At 35.9% G+C, this 20,609-nt stretch overlaps 1 protein-coding gene across 1 annotated transcript; it reads right to left on the minus strand.

Moving 5' to 3' along the window:
* Window positions 1-10,873: 10,873 nt before the first annotated feature.
* On the minus strand, window positions 10,874-12,593 carry LOC101256835 (UPF0496 protein 1). The gene has a single exon (XM_026028205.2). The coding sequence runs from the start codon at window positions 12,389-12,391 to the stop codon at window positions 11,231-11,233; it is 1,161 nt and encodes a 386-aa protein (XP_025883990.1). The 5' UTR covers window positions 12,392-12,593; the 3' UTR covers window positions 10,874-11,230.
* Window positions 12,594-20,609: the final 8,016 nt, after the last annotated feature.

The raw sequence follows: 20,609 nt of genomic DNA on the forward strand, positions 1-20,609 counted from the left end.
AAGACCATTATGTGAAATCTCCTAAATGTTTAAATGAATCTCAAATGACTTAATGAATGAGCACGACTTGAGTTAATGTAGGTTGAACAAAAGTATTTTATCTAAGGTAGCTTTGAGGGTTGCTTAAGTAGACTTGAAGATGGTGTATTGGCGGTCTCTTCATGTTTTGCTCAAGTGAATCATAGAGTAAGCTTTAATAGGAGTGTTATATGCTTTTATGTTTTGAAGTGTAAATATTGCTATTATGTAGATTACTTAGAGTATGACATATATGTGAAGGTTATGTAAATGTGATTCTTAAACTTATGTTATGGAGATTTCCTCAAAAAAAGCATGTAATATATAAATGTCCTCTTAGCATTATTTTATTGCATTACACCATACTTATTGCATTTTAATGTACTAATTCCATATATGTGTTTTATCTCTAAAGGTGTCGGTGGCATTTGAGAGGAGTCTTTGAAGTAAAGCTTAGATTCTAGCATTTCTTTCAAGCAAGTGTTTGTATGTCCTCAATTGTTCTCAAGACATAACTATATTTAGTTTCCTTATTCAAGAACATTGTAATAGACTTAGTTATTTCTATTTGTTGATGTATGGGTCGTGTCCCAAGATATTTGTGTGTCTAAGATGACGACTTGAGACTTAGCCTTTCCTTATGATTTTCTATGAAACATACTTTGAAGTACTATTCGATTGTTGTGAAAAATTATAATTTCGCCTTACTTTTCATATATGTTATGCAATGAATGATGTCTAAGGGCTTGTACAAGACCTCGGAGTGGTCAAGTACGTCGTGTATTGACTCAATAGTGCTCTAACTTTACGGGGTACTTTAGGTCGTGACAAGAAATAAAGGTAGCTGAAAGAATGAAGAAATGAATATTTGAGGATCACCTAACTCGTTCGGCATGTCTCCAAGAGGTCTCATCCTCACCTTTTTTCCAGTGAGCTGAGCCCTAAAGGAAAGGATCAAACTGGCAGTGAAGAGATTCAATCGGTGTGTTGCCAAGAAGTTCTGTGAAGCAGTACCATGTCGCCCAATGATCCAAACGCAAAGATATTGTAGGAAAACTCAAGATAACAATAAATATACCAAAGGGCGGATCACCTAGTTGATCGGCAATACCCATTAACTGAGCCGAGTGGTCTTCACATCAAAACTTTGTAAAAACTATAAATACTCATTAATACTTTTATCTTAGTGCCGAATTTTATAGTTCTGAACAATAATTTTTAGACTTGACATCTATTTTAAGTATTGAGAGCTTTTGGGAAACTTTGCTCTTGAACCTTGGAGATTTGAAGATTCTCAGCTTGAAGAAATTTGAAGTGGGTGTTGGAAATTCTTCATCCTAGACTCAATTAAAGTGAATATAAATCGTACTTATTTGATGTTATCTATATTTGGTATCATTTTTCCTTTTTTTCTATGTCTAGCTAAAATTCCAATTCTTGGGGTGTGATTTTGCGGATATAATTTAAATCTATTGTAGGGTGTTGCTTATTGTTATTATATTGTCTGTTTAAATGTGATTTCATTAAGTAGTTATGTTTGAACTAAATGAGGTTGTAGTTGCCAATATGGTTTCACCATAGTGTTTTTGGCTTCCTCGAGAGAGCAATTTTAAAACTAAGGCTAGTAAATTGATAGCCAATGGTTATTGGTTCGTCATGGGTTTAACTCGAGAGAGTGAATATTAGTCCCTCTCATACACTATCAGCTCGAGAGAGTGATTGACCTAAGGCAAAGGTTGTTCTTAAAGGCTGAAACTCGGTTTTCGAGAGAAACATAGTTAATTTAAGGTAAGTTGCCCGAGATAATTTACACCCACTAAACTCTAGCCTAGTTACATGTATTCTGTGATGTATTATCAATAGTAATTATACTTCGGTGCCTTTTATCTCATATTCCGATTACATCCCAAGAATCTCGTTTCCCCATTAGTTTCTCTTGTTTTTATTGTTATTAGTTTCTAATTTGATTGCAAAACCCCTCATTGTTAATTGACACTTGTGTCATCCTCTCTAATTTACTATGTTTTTATTCGATAATTTCTTGTAGCAATAAATAGCATGACTTAATTTATGCTTGGCTGAAATATTCTCAAAACCACTCGCTGTGGGAACGATCCCAACCCTTGGTTTAAATATATATTAATTAACAACCGTCCACGCTTAGTATTGGATGAAGTATCTTTGATGACATTGTTTATCAACCTTACTATTCAACATACTATCTCCCCCTTGGGAGTAAACCCATACTAAGGCTAACATAAAAATGACATAGGGACTTTAACAACACATTCACAACTATAAGGGACTATCAACTTATCGGTGCCTTCATCCAGAAGAGCTAATTTGTCCTCTCTAGATCGAAGTGCATAGAAACGACCATGCTTTAGAGCATTAGGATCTGGGCCACTAAGAGAGCTTTTTTGGCCTCTCTTCCTTTGGTCGTAAGAGTAGGGCAATTTTTCACTTGATGATCACTCTTTCCCCAACAATAAAAACCATTTGTTATGGCTAGGCACTTCCCATAATATTTCTTGTCACAAGTGGTGCAAATAGGTTTCGGAAATGGAGACCTACTACCTTTATCTTTGTTAGCCATAGGAGTTATTGAAGAATCTTGGTTTAAAGCTCTCATTTTTAACCTTGGTTGACCTTGCTCATCGAACCTAGTTATCTTTATCTACCTATTCTTTTTCTTATTTTGAACTACTCCATTTTGTTCAGCAAACACCATAAGCCTAGAGATATTCATGTCATCATGGAGCATTGTTGTACGACACTTTTCATCAACTAAGTCGAACACACACATCATAAATCTACACATCTCATCCCTCGGATTAGATAAAAAAGATGGAACATACTTAGACAAAAGGGTAAATTTCAAGGAGTACTCTTACATACTCATGCTACCTTGCCTAAGACTGATAAATTCTTCCACCTTAGCTTCTTTCTTCTCATGGGGAAAGAACCTATTGAGGAATGCTTTATTAAACACCTCCCGATCAATAGGAACTGCTACCGGCCTATTGGTTTTCCATTGGGTAACCCAACTTGGGCAACATTCTTCAATTGGTATGTGGCTAGCTCCACTTTTTCTATAGAAGTTGCCCCTATAGCATCAACTAATTTATACACCTCATCCAGTAACTTTTGGAGAACCTCTCCCATCTTGGAACCAAGAAATATCGAAGGACTCAACCTCACAAAGGGTCTCAACCTACAAGTCATAGTGCTCGCATTAAGGTTCACATAAGTCTCAAGACCCCTATTTGTTTTAGCAGTCATAGCTTGGGCTTGAGTACTAACGCCTTGAGCCATCATTAGAAGAGTTGACCTAACTTATTCATTACACATAGCCGAAGGATCAACCGTAACTTGATTACCTTGAGGAACTTGGGGAGGAAGTCCCTCATTCACATTCTCCTCTTCCATCACTCTTATAATCTCCCTTCTTGTATTCATATCCTATAAACACAGTAAAAGGTTAGAAAAAGGACTTTTATAGAGCTAAACTCTATGGAAAGACTTAGGGAGTAATAAAAAAAGTGTAGTTTCCCAATGTCTATAACCTCTCATTTATAAATTTGACGCGCTTCAAACTATGAACAACTCTACTAGACGTGGCTTGTGAGACATCAATTCTAAAAACCATCCTAAAATCTTGCCTTTTGATACCATGTTTGTCACGCCCCGAGTCTACACCCCAGACGTAACATGGCGTACAAGATACTGAAAAGCCTTATACAAGCCTCATAGCATGTCATCACATAAGATAACAGAAATAGTGTGAAATTCAAAACTTTTTTAATCCATACAATCAAAAACATCATTTAAGACAGTCAAATTTTACTTGTCTCACAAGTCCATCTAAAATATCTTGAATCAAAAATAGACTTACAACTCTTTAGAATAGAAGTCTAAAAAATATCTAGTACAACGAAAGACATGAAATATCAATAAATCACTTGTCCTCGAATCTATGAGGACATACCACAAGCCTTGGAAGAACTCAATCCAAGCCCGTTAAACTAGAAGGAATCAACTCAAGTGTTGGAACCTACACTTTGTAGAAAAATGGTTTAAAAACACAATAATGCACTACATATGAGAGTCATGCAAAAATTATGCTTAAAAGGACATTTTGGTTGAAAACCATGCTATATGAGAAAATATCATGAACTTTAACAAAAGGCATAAAATACAAGTATAATCAACATGTAAGTCATTTCATCACATCAGAACATTCACCTTAAGTAACCCTAAGCTACACTTGTGCAATGTAAGAATAGCATCTCATACTACCATTCCTACTAAAAACCACTTTGAAGACACCTTAGATGAACTTACCATTTTTCATACTCATCTTTAGTCAATACTCATACGTAAAAAACACATACATTTCATAAGTCATGACAAGGAAAGTAACTCTTAATACAATCCAAGTAAGGAATGCATCATTACATTAAGCATTTAAGTCACCATTCTCATTAGCTTCAATAAGAGCACATTCATTTATTAGACATTAAGACATTGGAGAATCACACCATAACCCTCTCAAAGCCTAATCCTGCAATTCATGGATGGAATCCCATACTACCATCCACATTTCATATAACATATCAAGAAACCATAGCAAGTATATCACATGATGGGAATAAGTGTTAACCGACATAGACCATGTGAGCTTAACATGGAATGTGGTGTCTATCCCACACCATAAAGGGTTGATCCACTTGCCTAAGGTAGGACATGTAACATTTTAACTTAGGTGGATCTACTATCTAATATCCTATGCGGGCACATAGTTATGGGATAAGAAAGACGTTCATTGAAACCGGACCTAACGTAGGGGGAGCTTCCATTTACCATATCCACGTGGTACTTAGCCTTCATTACCATAGAGTAGTTCATTCACATTATATTATTGTATTTGAGAGGAAATCATTGGCCTATCGACATAAAGTACATATTTATACACATGAAATTAATGTCATAATCCTATCAATTCATGGTACACTATTAAAGATAGTTCATTGAATCCTCATGAAAGGGATGTCATTGGCCCATCAATTGAAGATTAATCAAAACATTAGTTCATGACTCATTATGTAAGTAATTTCATTGGCCTATCGATTCAATACAAATCCTTATATTAGTCATTTTTCTAAGGAATATCATTGGTCTATCAGTTCATGTTCATTAAGTCAAGGTACATTAGCAACACAAGAAGGAGATGCCTAAGCCTACAAATTCAAGGTACTTCAATCATCAATACATTCATTTATACAAGAAGAGGATGACTAAGCCTACCAATTCAACATACATCAATCAACATTACTTTCATTTACACAAGAAGAGGATGCCTAAGCCTACCAATTCAAAGTATACAATACCAGACGAAGCCCTTCATATTCTATCATGATCATTCATGAGTGTTATTTGAGAATAAGCTTTCAATAATAACACAATTGCATTCTAAACATGATGATAATATTTTTATTGAAATCATGTACATTTCAATAACATCGTGATCATACATTAACCATCATGAAATTTCCCTCCAAGGCTATGAATCAATCTCAACCCAAAAATCTAGAATAGTTCGTTATATAAGGGGAATATCATAATTCAATAACTAACTCAATATAGATATAAGCAATTCAACATGATTCCATAATCAATTAACTCAAATCACAGCTCACAACTTAGTATTTTGTCGGAATCATGGGTTTATTGGGAAATTCATCATAATTCACCATTATTTCATAAATTCCATCATGATTCCTCATATATAAACCTGTGAAAACGTTTAAAAATTGATCCCATGCTTAGATTGAAACCATGACCTTTTGTGGGATTTTGGAAACTTTGAAATCATAATTTGGAGGGACTCCTTGGGTGGAAACTAAACAAGGATCAAAACTACAACACCTCAATTGAAGAAACTCCACGAAATTGAACAGAAAAAAAGGAATCTTGACTTCTAAACCTTAACTTCTTCTTCTCCAACGGTGGTTTGTAGAAAGAGAATTATTTGGAAAGGGTAGTTTTATATTGAGTTTTAGGGAAATAATAAATTGAAAAAAGGGTGTTGAATACTTTAAAAAGCCTTAACTAGCACTAAATAATCAATATAAATCGTACCCTACCTTAACTAACCTTAAAAGGAATTTACCACGTTGCCCCAAGCGTTGGTCGAAACTAGGCAAATTACAGGTGCAATCCACCCACCAACCCACAGACCATGAGTGGGGTGATGCCCCATACTGGATGTCTATGGTTTGGTCCTGCAACCTACCACTTCTCCCTTGACCTATGGAATGGTTCCATGGGATGTGGATGGACCTACGCCCAGTAGGTCCCATCCGTAGGTCATGAAATTATTGACAACTTTTGCTCTTTGGGGCAACCTTGGGTTAGGCTTTAGAGTCCTCCTTAAGGACCCTTGGTGGGTCCTTGGGGGTCGTACCTTGATGTTTAGCCCTTAACACCTCAACCTAAACTCGGGAAACTCATTTTACAACATGAAATCCCATATAAAACTCAACAACACACTCGTTAGGCTCTATTTTCACCTACTAATTTTCCAAGTAGTAACAGATAATCTTGGGAAAGGGTTTTACGTTAAATTAATTATGGAAAGAACCCTTGTTAGGTAGAATTATCACGGAAATGGCATGGGGTTCGGAGTTGGTTACAATTCAAATATTGTTAGGCCATATTTGAATGATTATTATATTTTTATTATGGTTTAGATCAAGAACAAGTTGGAATTCATGAGACGGGGAAAGCTCCTTTTTTTAGAGTTTCCCGGGCTTAATTCGAGGTTAATGATGATTATTGTTTTACCATATATGTAATATGTGTTTGTTAACTGTGTAATGCATTCTTGATATATGATATTAGGAAAGTTGGAATGACATAATGTGAATGTAAGATGTTGTCAACCGTTTGTAATGAATGTGCTACATAAATGTACATGTTTAACTGTGTTCATTGAGTTTGAGATTGTTTTATGTGTTGATGATTGGGATCGGCTACCACATTGGTAGACTAACAGTTGAAACGGGTACCACATAATACACTAACATCTAGAAGGGGTACCATGTCAATATACTAACATCTTGAATGGGTACTACGCCAGTACAATGGGAACGAGTACCACGTCGATACACTAACTTGAAAACGGCTACCACACCAGTATAATAAGTTGGGATCAGGTATCACACTGGTGCATTAACAATTTATATCAGTGAAATCCATGAGAAAACTGGACCAACTTGTTGTGTTGTAATGATGCATGTTGTAATGGATATCACTTCTAGATTATGGTGTACGTATGTGTTGTAATTGTGCATTATGTGCTTACTGAATTGTGGTTGTATGTCCATATTTCGTACCCCGAAACTAGCTGATGGTCCTAACAGTACATTGTTGTTGTGTATTCATATTGAACTTTCTCTTTCTTTGTTGAGTACATGACACCTTTAGGTGGCTGCTTTGTGACCTCAACTGTGAGATCTCTATTATCTGAATCCAAGGGTGATCCACTTTCTTCGGGCTGCTATGCATTCATTTTTTCCTTCTTAATCCATTATTCGGACTCAGACATTCTAGACTTACGTTTTCCTTCTTTATTTCAGGGGTTGCATCCCCCGTGATTGCTAGATGTTTTGGTATTATGAGTTTAAGGTTTTATGGAGTTTACTCTGCAAATATTATTGTTGAGTTTATGGACACTCAACATTTTAGTTATTTTTAAACTGTTTTTCTAGTGTTTTATGTCTAGGACTTGATTTTTAAATGGTTTGATGGGTAAGAGTTTGGATTTGTAGTTGGTTCTCCCATGGAAGAATTAGTGTGGGTGCCAAACATGATGAGTCATAGTCGTGACAATGTTGCTTTTTTTAAAATTGAAATTCTCTTATGTCATGAAAGTTCAAGAAACAGTTGAATCTTTCAAGAGAAACAACAGAAGCATAATACTGACCTATGGCTAACACATGCTTAGAGCTCACAAGGTTACACTACATTTTACAATATTTATAAGTCCCACAAGCAACTCCTATACAAATTAAACTATGACAATTAAACCACTTTGCATATTGCAGCAAATCTTGTCTTCCATGAACATAAATAACATATTTAGATATATTTTCATAGTTCATGAAAAGTTGCAAGTTAGAATGAATAGTCAATCATACGTAGGTTACACACATTCAATTGACAGATTTACTTGCAGAGGCATTGGGAAAGATCAGTTTGTGACACACTATGCAACAAGTTGGGACTTCATGATATTCAGTCTCCAACTTGAAGGAGAGTGTTAAGAAATATCATGTTACCATATATTCACTTTCTTATTTAGTGTAAATATAATCCCAAACCGTAGGCTTCGGTCTGGTAATATAGCTGAGGGGCCAAGATGATGGTGAAATGGTATCAGAGCAGTCAGGTTTATCCTACTGTGATGGCTCAGCTATACATGTGAACCGTCCTATGGCTCCCTGAGGGTTAAAGCCAAGGTGTTGCATCCATGTATACGTTTCCCTCGAAGTAAAAGTACCGTAGGCTTCGGTCTGGTAATATAGCCGAGGGGCCAAGATGATGGCGAAATGACATGTTTATATGTTTGTTGGTTTTCTATAAATGTAAAAAAGAACTTAAAACTAAAGTTGATCTTTCTGCACTCAAGTTGGTTTCCTATTTCTTGAGTTTCAGATGGGAAAGGAAAAAGAAAAGTAAGTACAAGGTCATAATATTACGGAAATTTGGTCAAGAGCTTCAACGGAATTTCCAACAAAACTCAAAAATAGATGAGAGACACAGCCCCTTAACTTTTAATCGAACACCAAATGTCAGTATAAGAGAGATGAATAACAAAAGAGCAAGCTTGCAAACTTGGAAAACAGAAAAGAGTATACCATTATTTTAGCTAGACTATGTTACAGATAATAGCATTTGCGCAAACATATCAGCTGACATCCCAAGGACCCATACTAAAACTGAATATGCTGATGCAGTGGAAAGTGGAAACAAGAATATTGTTCAGATACAGCTATCCCACTGGTGAAACTTAAAACATATATACCCTTGCATTATGCTGCAAATTAAAGAACAGTACTCACCTGTAGTGACAAGAGAGTTCGTCAAAGGAAGACCATCAATAGTAAAGGTTGAAAGGTCATATAACAAAAAAAAAAAAAAAACAATTACACATGTCTCAGTTATGAAAAGGAAACAGGATGTAGAAACAAGATCCTATAAATCGTCACAGAATATGGAGGAACAAAGAATAACCAAAAAACAATCAACAATTATTAGGTTGAAAGTATAGGACTTTCATCCCCGACTAGTAAGGAAACATAAGAAAGCCAAATCAGTCAGGTTCTAAAGAATTTTTCTTTAACTATGAACAATATTCAGAATAAAAATAGAGTGCACGTTTTTTCCACCATTACTGACTTCATACAACTGTTTGACATCATGCAGTTTGACAAACATCTTAAACAAAGAAGACAATCAGGCAGGCACAAGCAAGCAAATTGCGATGAATAACGTTAACTTTGCTAAACCATTTTCCCCATAATATCCCTGTAAATGAAACCTATAAGGTTATAAAGGATCTTAAAGCTGACATTTCACATGTCAAGGATTTGGTCATCTGCTCCCGATCACCTACCTAGACCTTGAAAGGATCGAAAAGCTTCCCCCCCCCCCCCCCAAAACATTCTGGGGAGAGAAGGCAAACCTCCATCCACCAACAGACCCTCCAAACCAAAGGTAGACATTGACAAAACCAAAACAAAAAAAGAAAGAAGAAAAAAAAAACTATGCAGGCTGTGCATGATCTGAAATAGGTACAGCTGAAATGTGTTAGATACAAGAATTCACCTGGTGACTTACATGATTTCTAGCACTACAATATACATCAACTTAATAGAGTTCCACAAGGAACTGTAATATGAGGTGAAAGGTCCTTCGCAGCAACATATGCTCCTGCACAAAGTAATTAGCTAGCACATACAGCCTAATGTTTCTGTGCTTAATGTTAATCATTCGAGATTAAGTTGTAGTTCGTCCGGCAGAGAATCAACTATGAAATACTGCTCTTTGGAAGTACGATCAGCTTAAGAGATACTGTTAAAGATGAAAAAAGGGCTTTGGCAGCAACATGTGCTGTGCACAAATTTGAGAGCACACATGACTGAAGGTTTGTTAAACTCAAACCTTGATATATAGTTCTCATTTGTCCAACATTTAATCAGCTTCTCTTTGGAAATGACCATTAGTTTGGAAAATTATAAATAAGTTACCTTGCCAAGTCAAAAAGTTATTTAATGAAACTTTGAAAAGATCATCATCCTAATAGGAATGCAAAGAGTACCAACTTTTACTTTTACATGTATGTAGCCAAAGTTTTAGTGGATTAAGGAATTTGAGGTAGCATCTTTATGAAAGTGAACTTCATACAAGATGAAGCCCACCCATAAGTGTAAATGGAAAATTCTAAACATATTAAGGTCTCAAAGCTTAATGCATTCAGCAAGAAACAATAGTATCATTCACAAGCTTGTTCGATTCAGAATCACTGTCCATTATATTGTGATATCAGGGCTTTATTCTAATATACTAAGTGAGGACTTCACCAATATTGATAATGAACCATAAAGAATATTCCTTGATTAAGACGAGCAACAAAACGCTGCAGCATTGCTTAAATGTAGCCCTCCATGGCAGAGATGGACTTCTATAGCATAGGATTTGTAATCAACTTTAGAACTCCTTAATGCACTTAATGAACTTCCAACGTAGTTCTACTAAAAATCAAACTGACAATCTTTTACACAAATACCACTTTGCGAATTATTTCCAACTTTTATAACTTTTAACGATAAGAAGAAGATGAAGGATAGATGAGACAAAGCATCATATTTACAAATCAGCTAATTACCAACTAGATAACAGTATATTACATCCCTTAATAGATGTAAACTTTCCTCTTTAATAGATTCAATGTCATCAACTATATAGAGTAACTGAATTGATAACAGAAAGTGAAAAGAGATGGACTAACAAATTGAGGAATATAACTTAATTTTCTGCAGGGGTCAGAAATCTCAAACCAACAGACCCAACTTAACATAGTTAGGACCAACTTTTTACAATGGTACATGGTATACGAACGAAAGACGAATCAGCAAGATAGTTACTGTCAGTCAAAGAACATACCAGAGCCCTGATTCGAGCTACTGGGTTGGCTGACAATCCTGCGCAAGATCACAGTTCGCGCCATGCTAATATCTTGGCTACATTTTTTAGCATGGTCACTCAAAAGCTCAATGGTTTCTGAAAAGCCATTCACATTCTTCTTGACCTCTTCCATTGCACTCGTGACTGAATCAGCTCCGTTGATTGCAAAATTTGCACTATGCAACAACCCCTCAAAAATTATCTGCAATTTATCCACCAAAACCTGAATATTTACCAAGTCTTGAATCACAAGAAAAGTACCAGCCTCCATTGAATTCAATATGCCCCTATCCCTCTTCAACTCATCCTCATACTTGTTCCACATGGAATTTATCCATTTCCCCACTGTCCCCAAGGGCACTGAGGCTGCAGCTGCTAATGCTGTCACCATTGGTGGTGCTGTGACAGCTGCAGCAACAATTGAGCAAATTATAGCAGAAACAAACACAGTAGCAAAAATGATATTGGACACTCTCTTCCAAGTCTTGACTCTATTCAATTTCTTATCAAGTTTACTCATTTTTGACTTGAGTTTAGTCAACAAGGCATTTTGGTGCGTATAAACTGCCTGAAATGATGAGAAAAACTTAGCAGTAAAAGGGTCACCAGCAGCCTTAAAACTCTTGAATTGTTGTAAAGTTTCTGTAAAGAGAAGTTGTGAATCCCCTTGATTTCCATTGATCTCATTCTCAAACTTTGTAAGTGCTACTTGAATTATTGACTGACTATTTCGAGCACGTTCAAGAGAGTCATCAAGAGAAGAACAGAAGTTCATAATGTGAATACTACTGTCAAGATAATCCTTAACAAGATCAAAGATATCTGGGTCTTTCCATATATCTTTTTTGCTTTCAAGAATGAAATTGACAACACCTTGGTTCATATCTAGGAAGCATAAAGTAACATCACGTAAAGACTCAAGAGAAAGGGAATTATAGTCGGAGTTAACAGCTATAGAATTGAGAGCTAAAGATGTTCTTGCTTTAAGAGCAGAATCAAACCGTCCAAGTTCTGGATCTTCTTCACAAGCTGATTCATATGAGCTTAGATCTGGTGAAACCCCATCACTTTCTGGTTTCGCCGCTCGGCTCTGCTTCTTGGGTTTAGTGCACTCATTACCCATTTCTTCTTGTTCAAATGGGAATTTTGACCATTAACGGTGGCTTTTAAGAGCAGAATCAAGCCCCTTCTACCTGCTAGGAAGGAGATGATGACAAAGACATAATCAAGTCAAGTTGAGGGCTTAAAAAAAAAAGGATTGTTTTATATAATTGGAATTATCAAACTTCATAGAATCTTCTTTTCTTTATTTTTGACTGAAAAAATGAACAAGATATATATTAACAAATTTTGATTGGGCATATTGATACAAAAACTATTTATTTTTAACTTGAGTTTATATTGAAATTTAATTTTAAAATTTTATTGAAATTTGAATTTAGTCAATCGATTTTAAACACCGAGTAGGAAAAAATAAAATTTAATGTGTCAATGTAGAATAATTGTATAATTTGATATGTTATACATTGTGCATTGGGGTCAATCACATTAAAATATCTTTGGAATTTAGAAGTTTCAATCAAGAAATAATAAGGTGGGCTGGTCTAATTTAAGAAATCTTAATTCTTTCTTAGGAGCTAATAGGTCGTACCATCTGTATTGAGATTTATGCCATTAAGTTATTACAGGATTGTTAAATTCCAAAAGAAAATAGGATGGTTGTTCAAATTTAAAATATACTTAGGATATATTCAGAAAAACACTTTTGTAAATAAAATTTGTGCGCTATTTTAAATGTACAATTATAATCATAAAATTATATTAAATTTTTAAAAATAAAAATTAATTATTTAAAATTTTTATATTAGTTGAATAAGAAATTAACAAATAATATTAAATTAAATATTTAAGATATGCATTGTCTTTTGAAAATATATTCTTTAATAAACATACGTTCTTCATTAATACTATTATGAAAAATAATTTATTTATATTTTTCACATTAGTGTATTTCAATTGAATTAATCATAAAAATAAAAGTACAAAATTTCTATAGCATAATGAAATGCATTTTTTATTTTAAAAAAAAGATTAATATTATAAAAAAATATGTCAAAAAAATTAAAATATTTGACAAAAAATTTTGTCAAGTCTAAAAAGTAAATGACTTGCAAGTGTATAACCTTAGTCAACAATGAATTTTACTTTAATTTAAAAATAAAATACTAACAAAGCTATGCAGATGAAAAAAAATAAACATGGCATAAAAATAAATACTATGAAAAATAATACATGAAATCAAATGAATTAGAGGTTGAAAATGAAAAAAAATGAAATATAAATAATATCAAAATAAAAATTATCTTTAGCAAATTTTAGAATAATAAAAACAAAAAAGAATTTAAAGTAAAATGAATAAATAAATGAAAATTTTAAATTTTAAAATAGAAACATAAAGGAAAGTTAAAAAGTAATTAGTTTGTAATTATGCCATTTAATCCAAACATTTGACCACACATTCCTAAAAATTGAAGAGTGTAACTACCCTTATATTGACCATATAATTAAGTTGTCAACCAAATATATCAGATAATGTAATTACGCCTAGTTATACCAAAACATAATTATAAGGTTCATTTTCCAAATAGTCCCTTAGTTCTTTCTTGGTAATATAGGTGTTTTGAGTACAATTATTGATGATGTAACAAAAAGAATTAAGCACTCATTAATTCATCATATAAATATGTCGTACTTGGGTCTTTGTATGTCAATAGAGATTGTATATCATCCTACAAGTCACTATTTACATTTTGTGCCCATTTTTTCGGACTTTTATTACTTCAATTATATTTTTATAAGAGTTGACACACACTTTAGAGTGTTCATATGTAACAAAAATAAACTAGAAAACAACACAGGCGCAAAGTATCCATCAAGGTCACATATTTATGTACCAATTCATTATAGAAAACAACACAGGCGCAAAGTATCCATCAAGGTCTCATATTTATGTGTCAATTCATTATAGAAAACAACACAGGCCCAAAGTATTCATCAAGGTCTCATATTATATACCAACTCAATTTTCACTCAAGTTGTATATATATTTATTTTTTTAAAAAATACACACTCCAAATTAAAAGTAAATATCCGAAATCGCTCCATCCCAAAGTAATTTCAGTGAGTACTCTTTATTTTATTTTTTTGGTTTAAATTTAGTGGTCTGGGGACCTTTTTATTCAGCTAATGGTCAAAGACCAATGTCCAACAAATCAAAATATACAAAAAGGGTCCAAATATCACGATTGGAGAGCACCCCCTAGACGTAACCGGCGTCATTGTTCTTTAGAGGATTTAGACTAGCCCTTAGCTTTCGCCATTACATGTCATTGGCCAAAATTACGAAAAATTTAAAACTTTAAATAGTGAGGTATACATAGAACTCTCACATACTACATAGGGAGTTTATATAGACTCATCGCATAGTGAAGCTTACATATGCTTCTCACTTAGGCAACATACACAATATATAAGAATTAATCTAATAACATCGTCTCACATTAAACCATTTTAACGGAGTACAATATTGGACATAGCAATTATAAATTCGATTTGTCATTATACGCCTACATCAATAGTCTCAAAACGATAAAGGAATGAAATAGTGTCTTAGACATAACAACAACATAGCTAGAATAGTGAAATGGTAACATCCCCGAACATGAGGACCTACAAATAACTTTGAGGAAAGTCTAAGTCTTCTTGCAAAGTGGTCTTCTAAACTTCAACAGTCGGAACCTATATATTTGTAGAAAACATAAGAAATATGGGTTAGTACACCACTTATACTAAGTATGGAAACAATGCACATAAAACATTTTAAAGCATGCATGAAAGGGACCAATTCTTTAGAAAACATACTAAGTAATTTAGAAAGTCTTTCATGCACATACAAGGAAGCATATACAATATAAGGATCACAATAACATAATACATTTTCATGACCAAGGACAACATCAACATAAATCCATATCAACATTTCATATTAAATAGCTCACAAAATCCTAGCTTACCAACAATCCCATCTCAAGCCTACTAGTGCAATGATTATAAGTAACCCCACACAATCATGTAAATAAGATAAAACATGATAAGTAACGCTTTACATCATACCACATATCATCATAGGTAGTCATCACCACATATAGCAATTTAGGCCAATATCATATATATTCAATATAACCAACATCATGTAAGAGTATCATCATATAAAGTTAACATTTCATATTTCATGATATCATATTACATAAGAACATCCCCTAGGACTCCTTTTAGAGCTAACTTGTGTGCAATGTATAGGTAAAGTTTCATACTCCTACTTATATTAAATAGATCCCTTAAGTCATCCTAATCATTGTTCATATTTATTATATTTAGTCATTCATTTTACTTTCGGGAGCAATTGTCTTAACCGGCATAGAGCACATGAGCTAAATCTGAAATACAGTGTCATGAAACCGTACACCAAAAGAAGGTGGTCTACTTGCAAAGGTAGAACCAAAAGCATGATAATAGCATTTTAGGTAGATCCACTAGCTAGTATTCCTATGATGGCAACGTAGTTCAGGAACTAGGAGACATATTAGAAACCCTCTTTATGATATAAGTATTATAATCTCTATCTCATGAGAACATAGTGAACCTACCTTCCCACTTGGGAAAGGACAAATCTCACAACTTGTTCACTCGGTGCTAAGATAAAATCTCTTTTTGAAATATCTCTAAGCCTTTCTTAATCATCATAACTTAGTGTAGATCATACGAGATTAACCCTTTGTATATTCATAGTCATTATCTCATTAGGTATTGCATGAGAATGTGCTTTCATAACAACTCTTCATTGGTGAGATTAACATGGAACAATCATATCATAGTAAGACACATAAGTGATTCACAATCAAACTTACTTCTCATGTCAACACATTTGATATGCTCAAACTTACTTCTCAAATAAGAAGTAAAGCGGTCGTGTCAAGTAAATAACCCAACTAGTGAGGTTGGGATCGTTCCCACGAGGAAAATAGTTTAGACTTAAATTCAACCTATTATTACTATCATTTGGTCAATAACTTCCTTGGAAAGTAAAAATATAAAAAGGGGGGTTCTATCTCTAAATAAGTGAAAATAAACAACGAACTTGAAAGAGACACTTAACAGCTTTTAATGTTGGGTTTTAATCAATTAATCAAAGTAACTAGGGTTTATGTGTTCCCCACAGGTTCATAACTTGATAACTCTAACTATAACAATTCTTTCCTAGTATATTGCATGCAAAGTGATAAGTTATGTATTTCTAAATCCTTGGTCCGGCATCTAAAAAATCTCACTCCGCACCTTGGTCCGGCTACGTGTGTTGCTATCCTAACCCTTATCCTTACCTCATATTAAGCATCGTATTCGATATTTGACTAAGTTATTACCTCGTACCAATCAATACTAGCCTATTAGATAGTATACACTATATCTATGTTAATAGTTCTTTTCCTATTGTCTACCTCCTTGGTCCGGCAAGTAGCATTAAGGCGAGTTCTAACGTTGGCCATTCGTTAAAAAGACTTCTAAATGAAAGAATTATTAATACATGCAAGACACTATTCTAGAATTATTCATTTAATTAGGGTTTATCTCATTATTTGCCTATGGTTCCCACAACCCTAGTTATGGAGTTTAGTTACTCATAGCCATAAACACAATATTCAAATATATTAAATAAGAATTCATGTACTTACTTCAATGAGAAAGAATAAAGTCCGAAAGTTTGCTCGATTAATCACCAAAAATCACTTGTAAGAATCTCAAAATCTAACACTAATCAACAATCACAAGTTTCAATAATCCAACAATCCAAAAGTCTAATAATATGGAGCCTAACAATACGGAGTCTAACCTCAAAAATGAGGTTTTTCGAACTATTTAAAAAAAATAAAAACCTAATTAAATAAGGATTCTAATTGCTGGAAATCTGCCAAAACGCGGCTGGATCGACGGACCTAGCGACAGACCGTCGTGGTCACGACGGACCATGATGGACTCCGTCGTCCCATACTTAGCAATTTCTTCTGCTGCTCTTTTCATTCCCCTCGACGGCAAGTATGACGGACCGTCATAGGCACAACGATCCGTCGAGGGTCTTCATTTCAAAATACTTCAACTCTTGGAATCTGGGTACTGGGATCACTTTTTTGAACTTCATGACGAACCTGCAGGACAGACCGTCATAGCCACGACGGACCGTCACAAGCTACGTAACCCCACACTTGGTCAGGCTTCCCCATCTTCCTTTAGCAGCTTCTCTATGCTGCCACCTACAAACCGTCACAAGCACGACGGAACTAATCAGCTCCGTAGGTGGTCTCTTCTGCAATTCTTCACTCAAAATCTCCGCATTTAGCTTTGGACAGATTTCCTGCAAAACAAAGAGAAACTTATATAAAAATTAGCACAAAAAGGCTTTTGGACACAGTAAACTTAAGGAAAAAGTATTAATAATACCGTGAAACCACGGTATATCAACAACCTCAACTTAAATTCATTGTTTGTCATCAAGCGACGCACTATGACTCACTACACAACCTTTGTACAATAGTATCCATGTTTTATCCTTTGCAATCATTTGGCTATCAATCCCGATTAATCTCATCAAATCTATGCATGCTATCACTATTAGGCTTGAATTTTGTGGGATTAGAACATGACACAGACTCACCATGAACTAACACCTATCCTCTTCAATTTCTCACCGAGGTGCTATCAATTCCGGTATTGCAACTAGTGTCCTCACTTCAAAGCAAAATCCTCATTTTTCACACAATGATTTCAGTTTGAGTATAAGGATTACTTTTCAACACTCGCTGTCTGAACAAAGTCACACTCATTCATACCTATTTCCATAAGCTTGCCCTTATTTTCACTGCCTTAAATTCGCTATACAACACTTAGGATCACAATAGGACTTTCTTAGCTTGTAACATAGGCTCAGAGTCAGGTAGGGTATATTTAGATATACTTTAGTGACTTTTTGCCCTCCTTGACATATCGGCTAAACCTTCCACTTTCTATCACTTTATCTCGCCCAGTTTCTCCTATTCTTTCACCTTGCTATTTTCCCTTCTTTCTTCATTTGTGTAAGTGACTCTTTTCCCCTCTTTTTTTTTCTTGCTTATTTCTCTTTTTCTTTACTTTTCTTTCAACGAGTTCTTGAGTCACTTTACTTTTGTTCTTTCTCTCTCTTTGTTCTTTCAACCCCACTTTCCAGAGCATTCCTCAAAACATCCACCCTCAACTCATGGCTTTTCCATGAGTCAAGGTACACAATACCCAAAGTTAGATCAGGGCCATAACGAAGGTTGTTTATGCATTAGACACCCTCTACTTATGCTTTTGGCATAAGCTGAGGTGCACATGTCCAAGGAGGGACCAGGGCCAACATATTGTTCCCAGAAAAGATCAGTTGGGGTGAAAAAGAAAGGTCTAATTTTAAGCTCAGATTATTTGGATCAAAGAAGGATAACTTTCATTTGGTTTCTTTTATTTAGGCTATAAGTGGGATATCTTGAATAAGGGCCTATGATCCTTTCCTAATTGTCTGTTACAACTTACTTTTAGCAGGACTAACCAGGCAAGTTCTAGCTCAGTACCAATAGTAGACTATTCAGATTTCCTCACACTCACTTGACATCTCATCACTATACCAGATTATCAGACACCTAGTTCGAATTGAAGACTTAGGGTAATGCAATGGTGTAACTCAATTTCATGCTTAGAGCCACACAGTTATCAGTTACTATGCCTAGTCATGCAACATTTTTCAGTTCTATCAGGATATCATTTTAGCCATCATGCTTCAGAGTTAAACTATGTACAAAAGATATAAACATGCTGGTTCAACAGAAAAAGTAATCAGTCTTTTGGGGGAAAAGAACACAGGCAAGAAAACCCCAAAAGAGGATAGTGAGTTGGGCTAAACAGACTTCACCCTAACACTCACTTTCCATTTACCCCACCCCCAACAAAAAAGCATGCAATTGTCCCCAATGCATAAAAAAATCTAAATATTAGAGTGGTAGGTGAAGCAAACTTGTGGCGCAAAGCGTCGTCAATCAGCAAGCTGGTGGGTCTGGTTCCCCGAAACCCACGTCCTCTGCAATCTGGACACCCTCAGTGGTGTCCTCAGCAACAACCGCACCATCAGTAGTGCCTCCTGCTATCTCTACAGTGCGGGAGCTAGACGCCCCAGCCGCTAACTGTGATGCTCTGATCTGGTGCGCCTCCTCCTCAGCAAGTGAGGCTCTACTCGCAGCCTCCATCTCTCGGCGATCCTTCTTCCTTGCTCGCACCTCATCCTCTGCTCGACCCCTACGCCTCTTGGCACTCTCTCGAGGGGGAGGTGGTGAAATTTCTGAAGTAGTAAAAAGGGCCACTAGCATGGTGTCCTCAGCAGGCTTGACAAAAGGGGCCTCAGACTCCGGCACCCTCGCCTCTAGGATCGTGTCGATGTCTGCACGAAGACTGTCGACCGTAGCCTAAAGAGTCGACACATCCATCGGAGGGGCTGGTCGGGCTAACACTTTCAACTCAAAGGCGTCCAGGCGCTGGTTGACCTCAGCAATCTTCCACATTGTAAACTGTTGCATCTTCCTCTCTAGACGCGCTTCAGACTCAGTAATCGACTTCTGCATCCACGGCTGGATATGATGTAGAAGAGTGACCATTTGTGCCTCTAGTTTTTTGACCCTAGCAAGCGGGGCCAGTGCCGGTAGAGGGGCTGTGCGAGAGGAGCTCGGGGCTGTGCTACTACCCGGGATAGACTCGACCGGGGTAGTTTCAGTGGACGCCTGTGTAGCTGTGCGGGCCTGGGCTACCGTATTCGCAAGATCATCAGTAAGTGGGGCAGCTCTGGACGGGGCCCTCTACGTGGAGCCAACTCATTTTCCTCTCTGATAAGGCCGACGTCTACAGTGCCCTGCGGGGTCTTAAGCTGATCTACGTGCCATATTGGCACACCTGCGGACCTGCAAAGGGCAAAGATCATACACGGGAAGGGGTAGGCAGTAGTGACCTTGAATGCCCTCTCGTGCATGACTGCCTGGAGAAGCCATGCGAAGCCCACCTCGAGTACGGCTATCATCGCTGCCATCAACACTGCTCGATCCAAGGTAACAATGTTATCAGCAGCTGTGGGGGAAAGGCAGTGACGGACGAGCAGCCACAAGAACTTTGCTATGAACGTGGGGTTGGCCTTCTTGATGGCCACCTTCGGCTCAGTGACCCAATCGGCACCC

Source organism: Solanum lycopersicum, chromosome 11, assembly GCF_036512215.1.
Source record: "Solanum lycopersicum chromosome 11, SLM_r2.1".
Classification (NCBI taxonomy): domain Eukaryota; kingdom Viridiplantae; phylum Streptophyta; class Magnoliopsida; order Solanales; family Solanaceae; genus Solanum; species Solanum lycopersicum.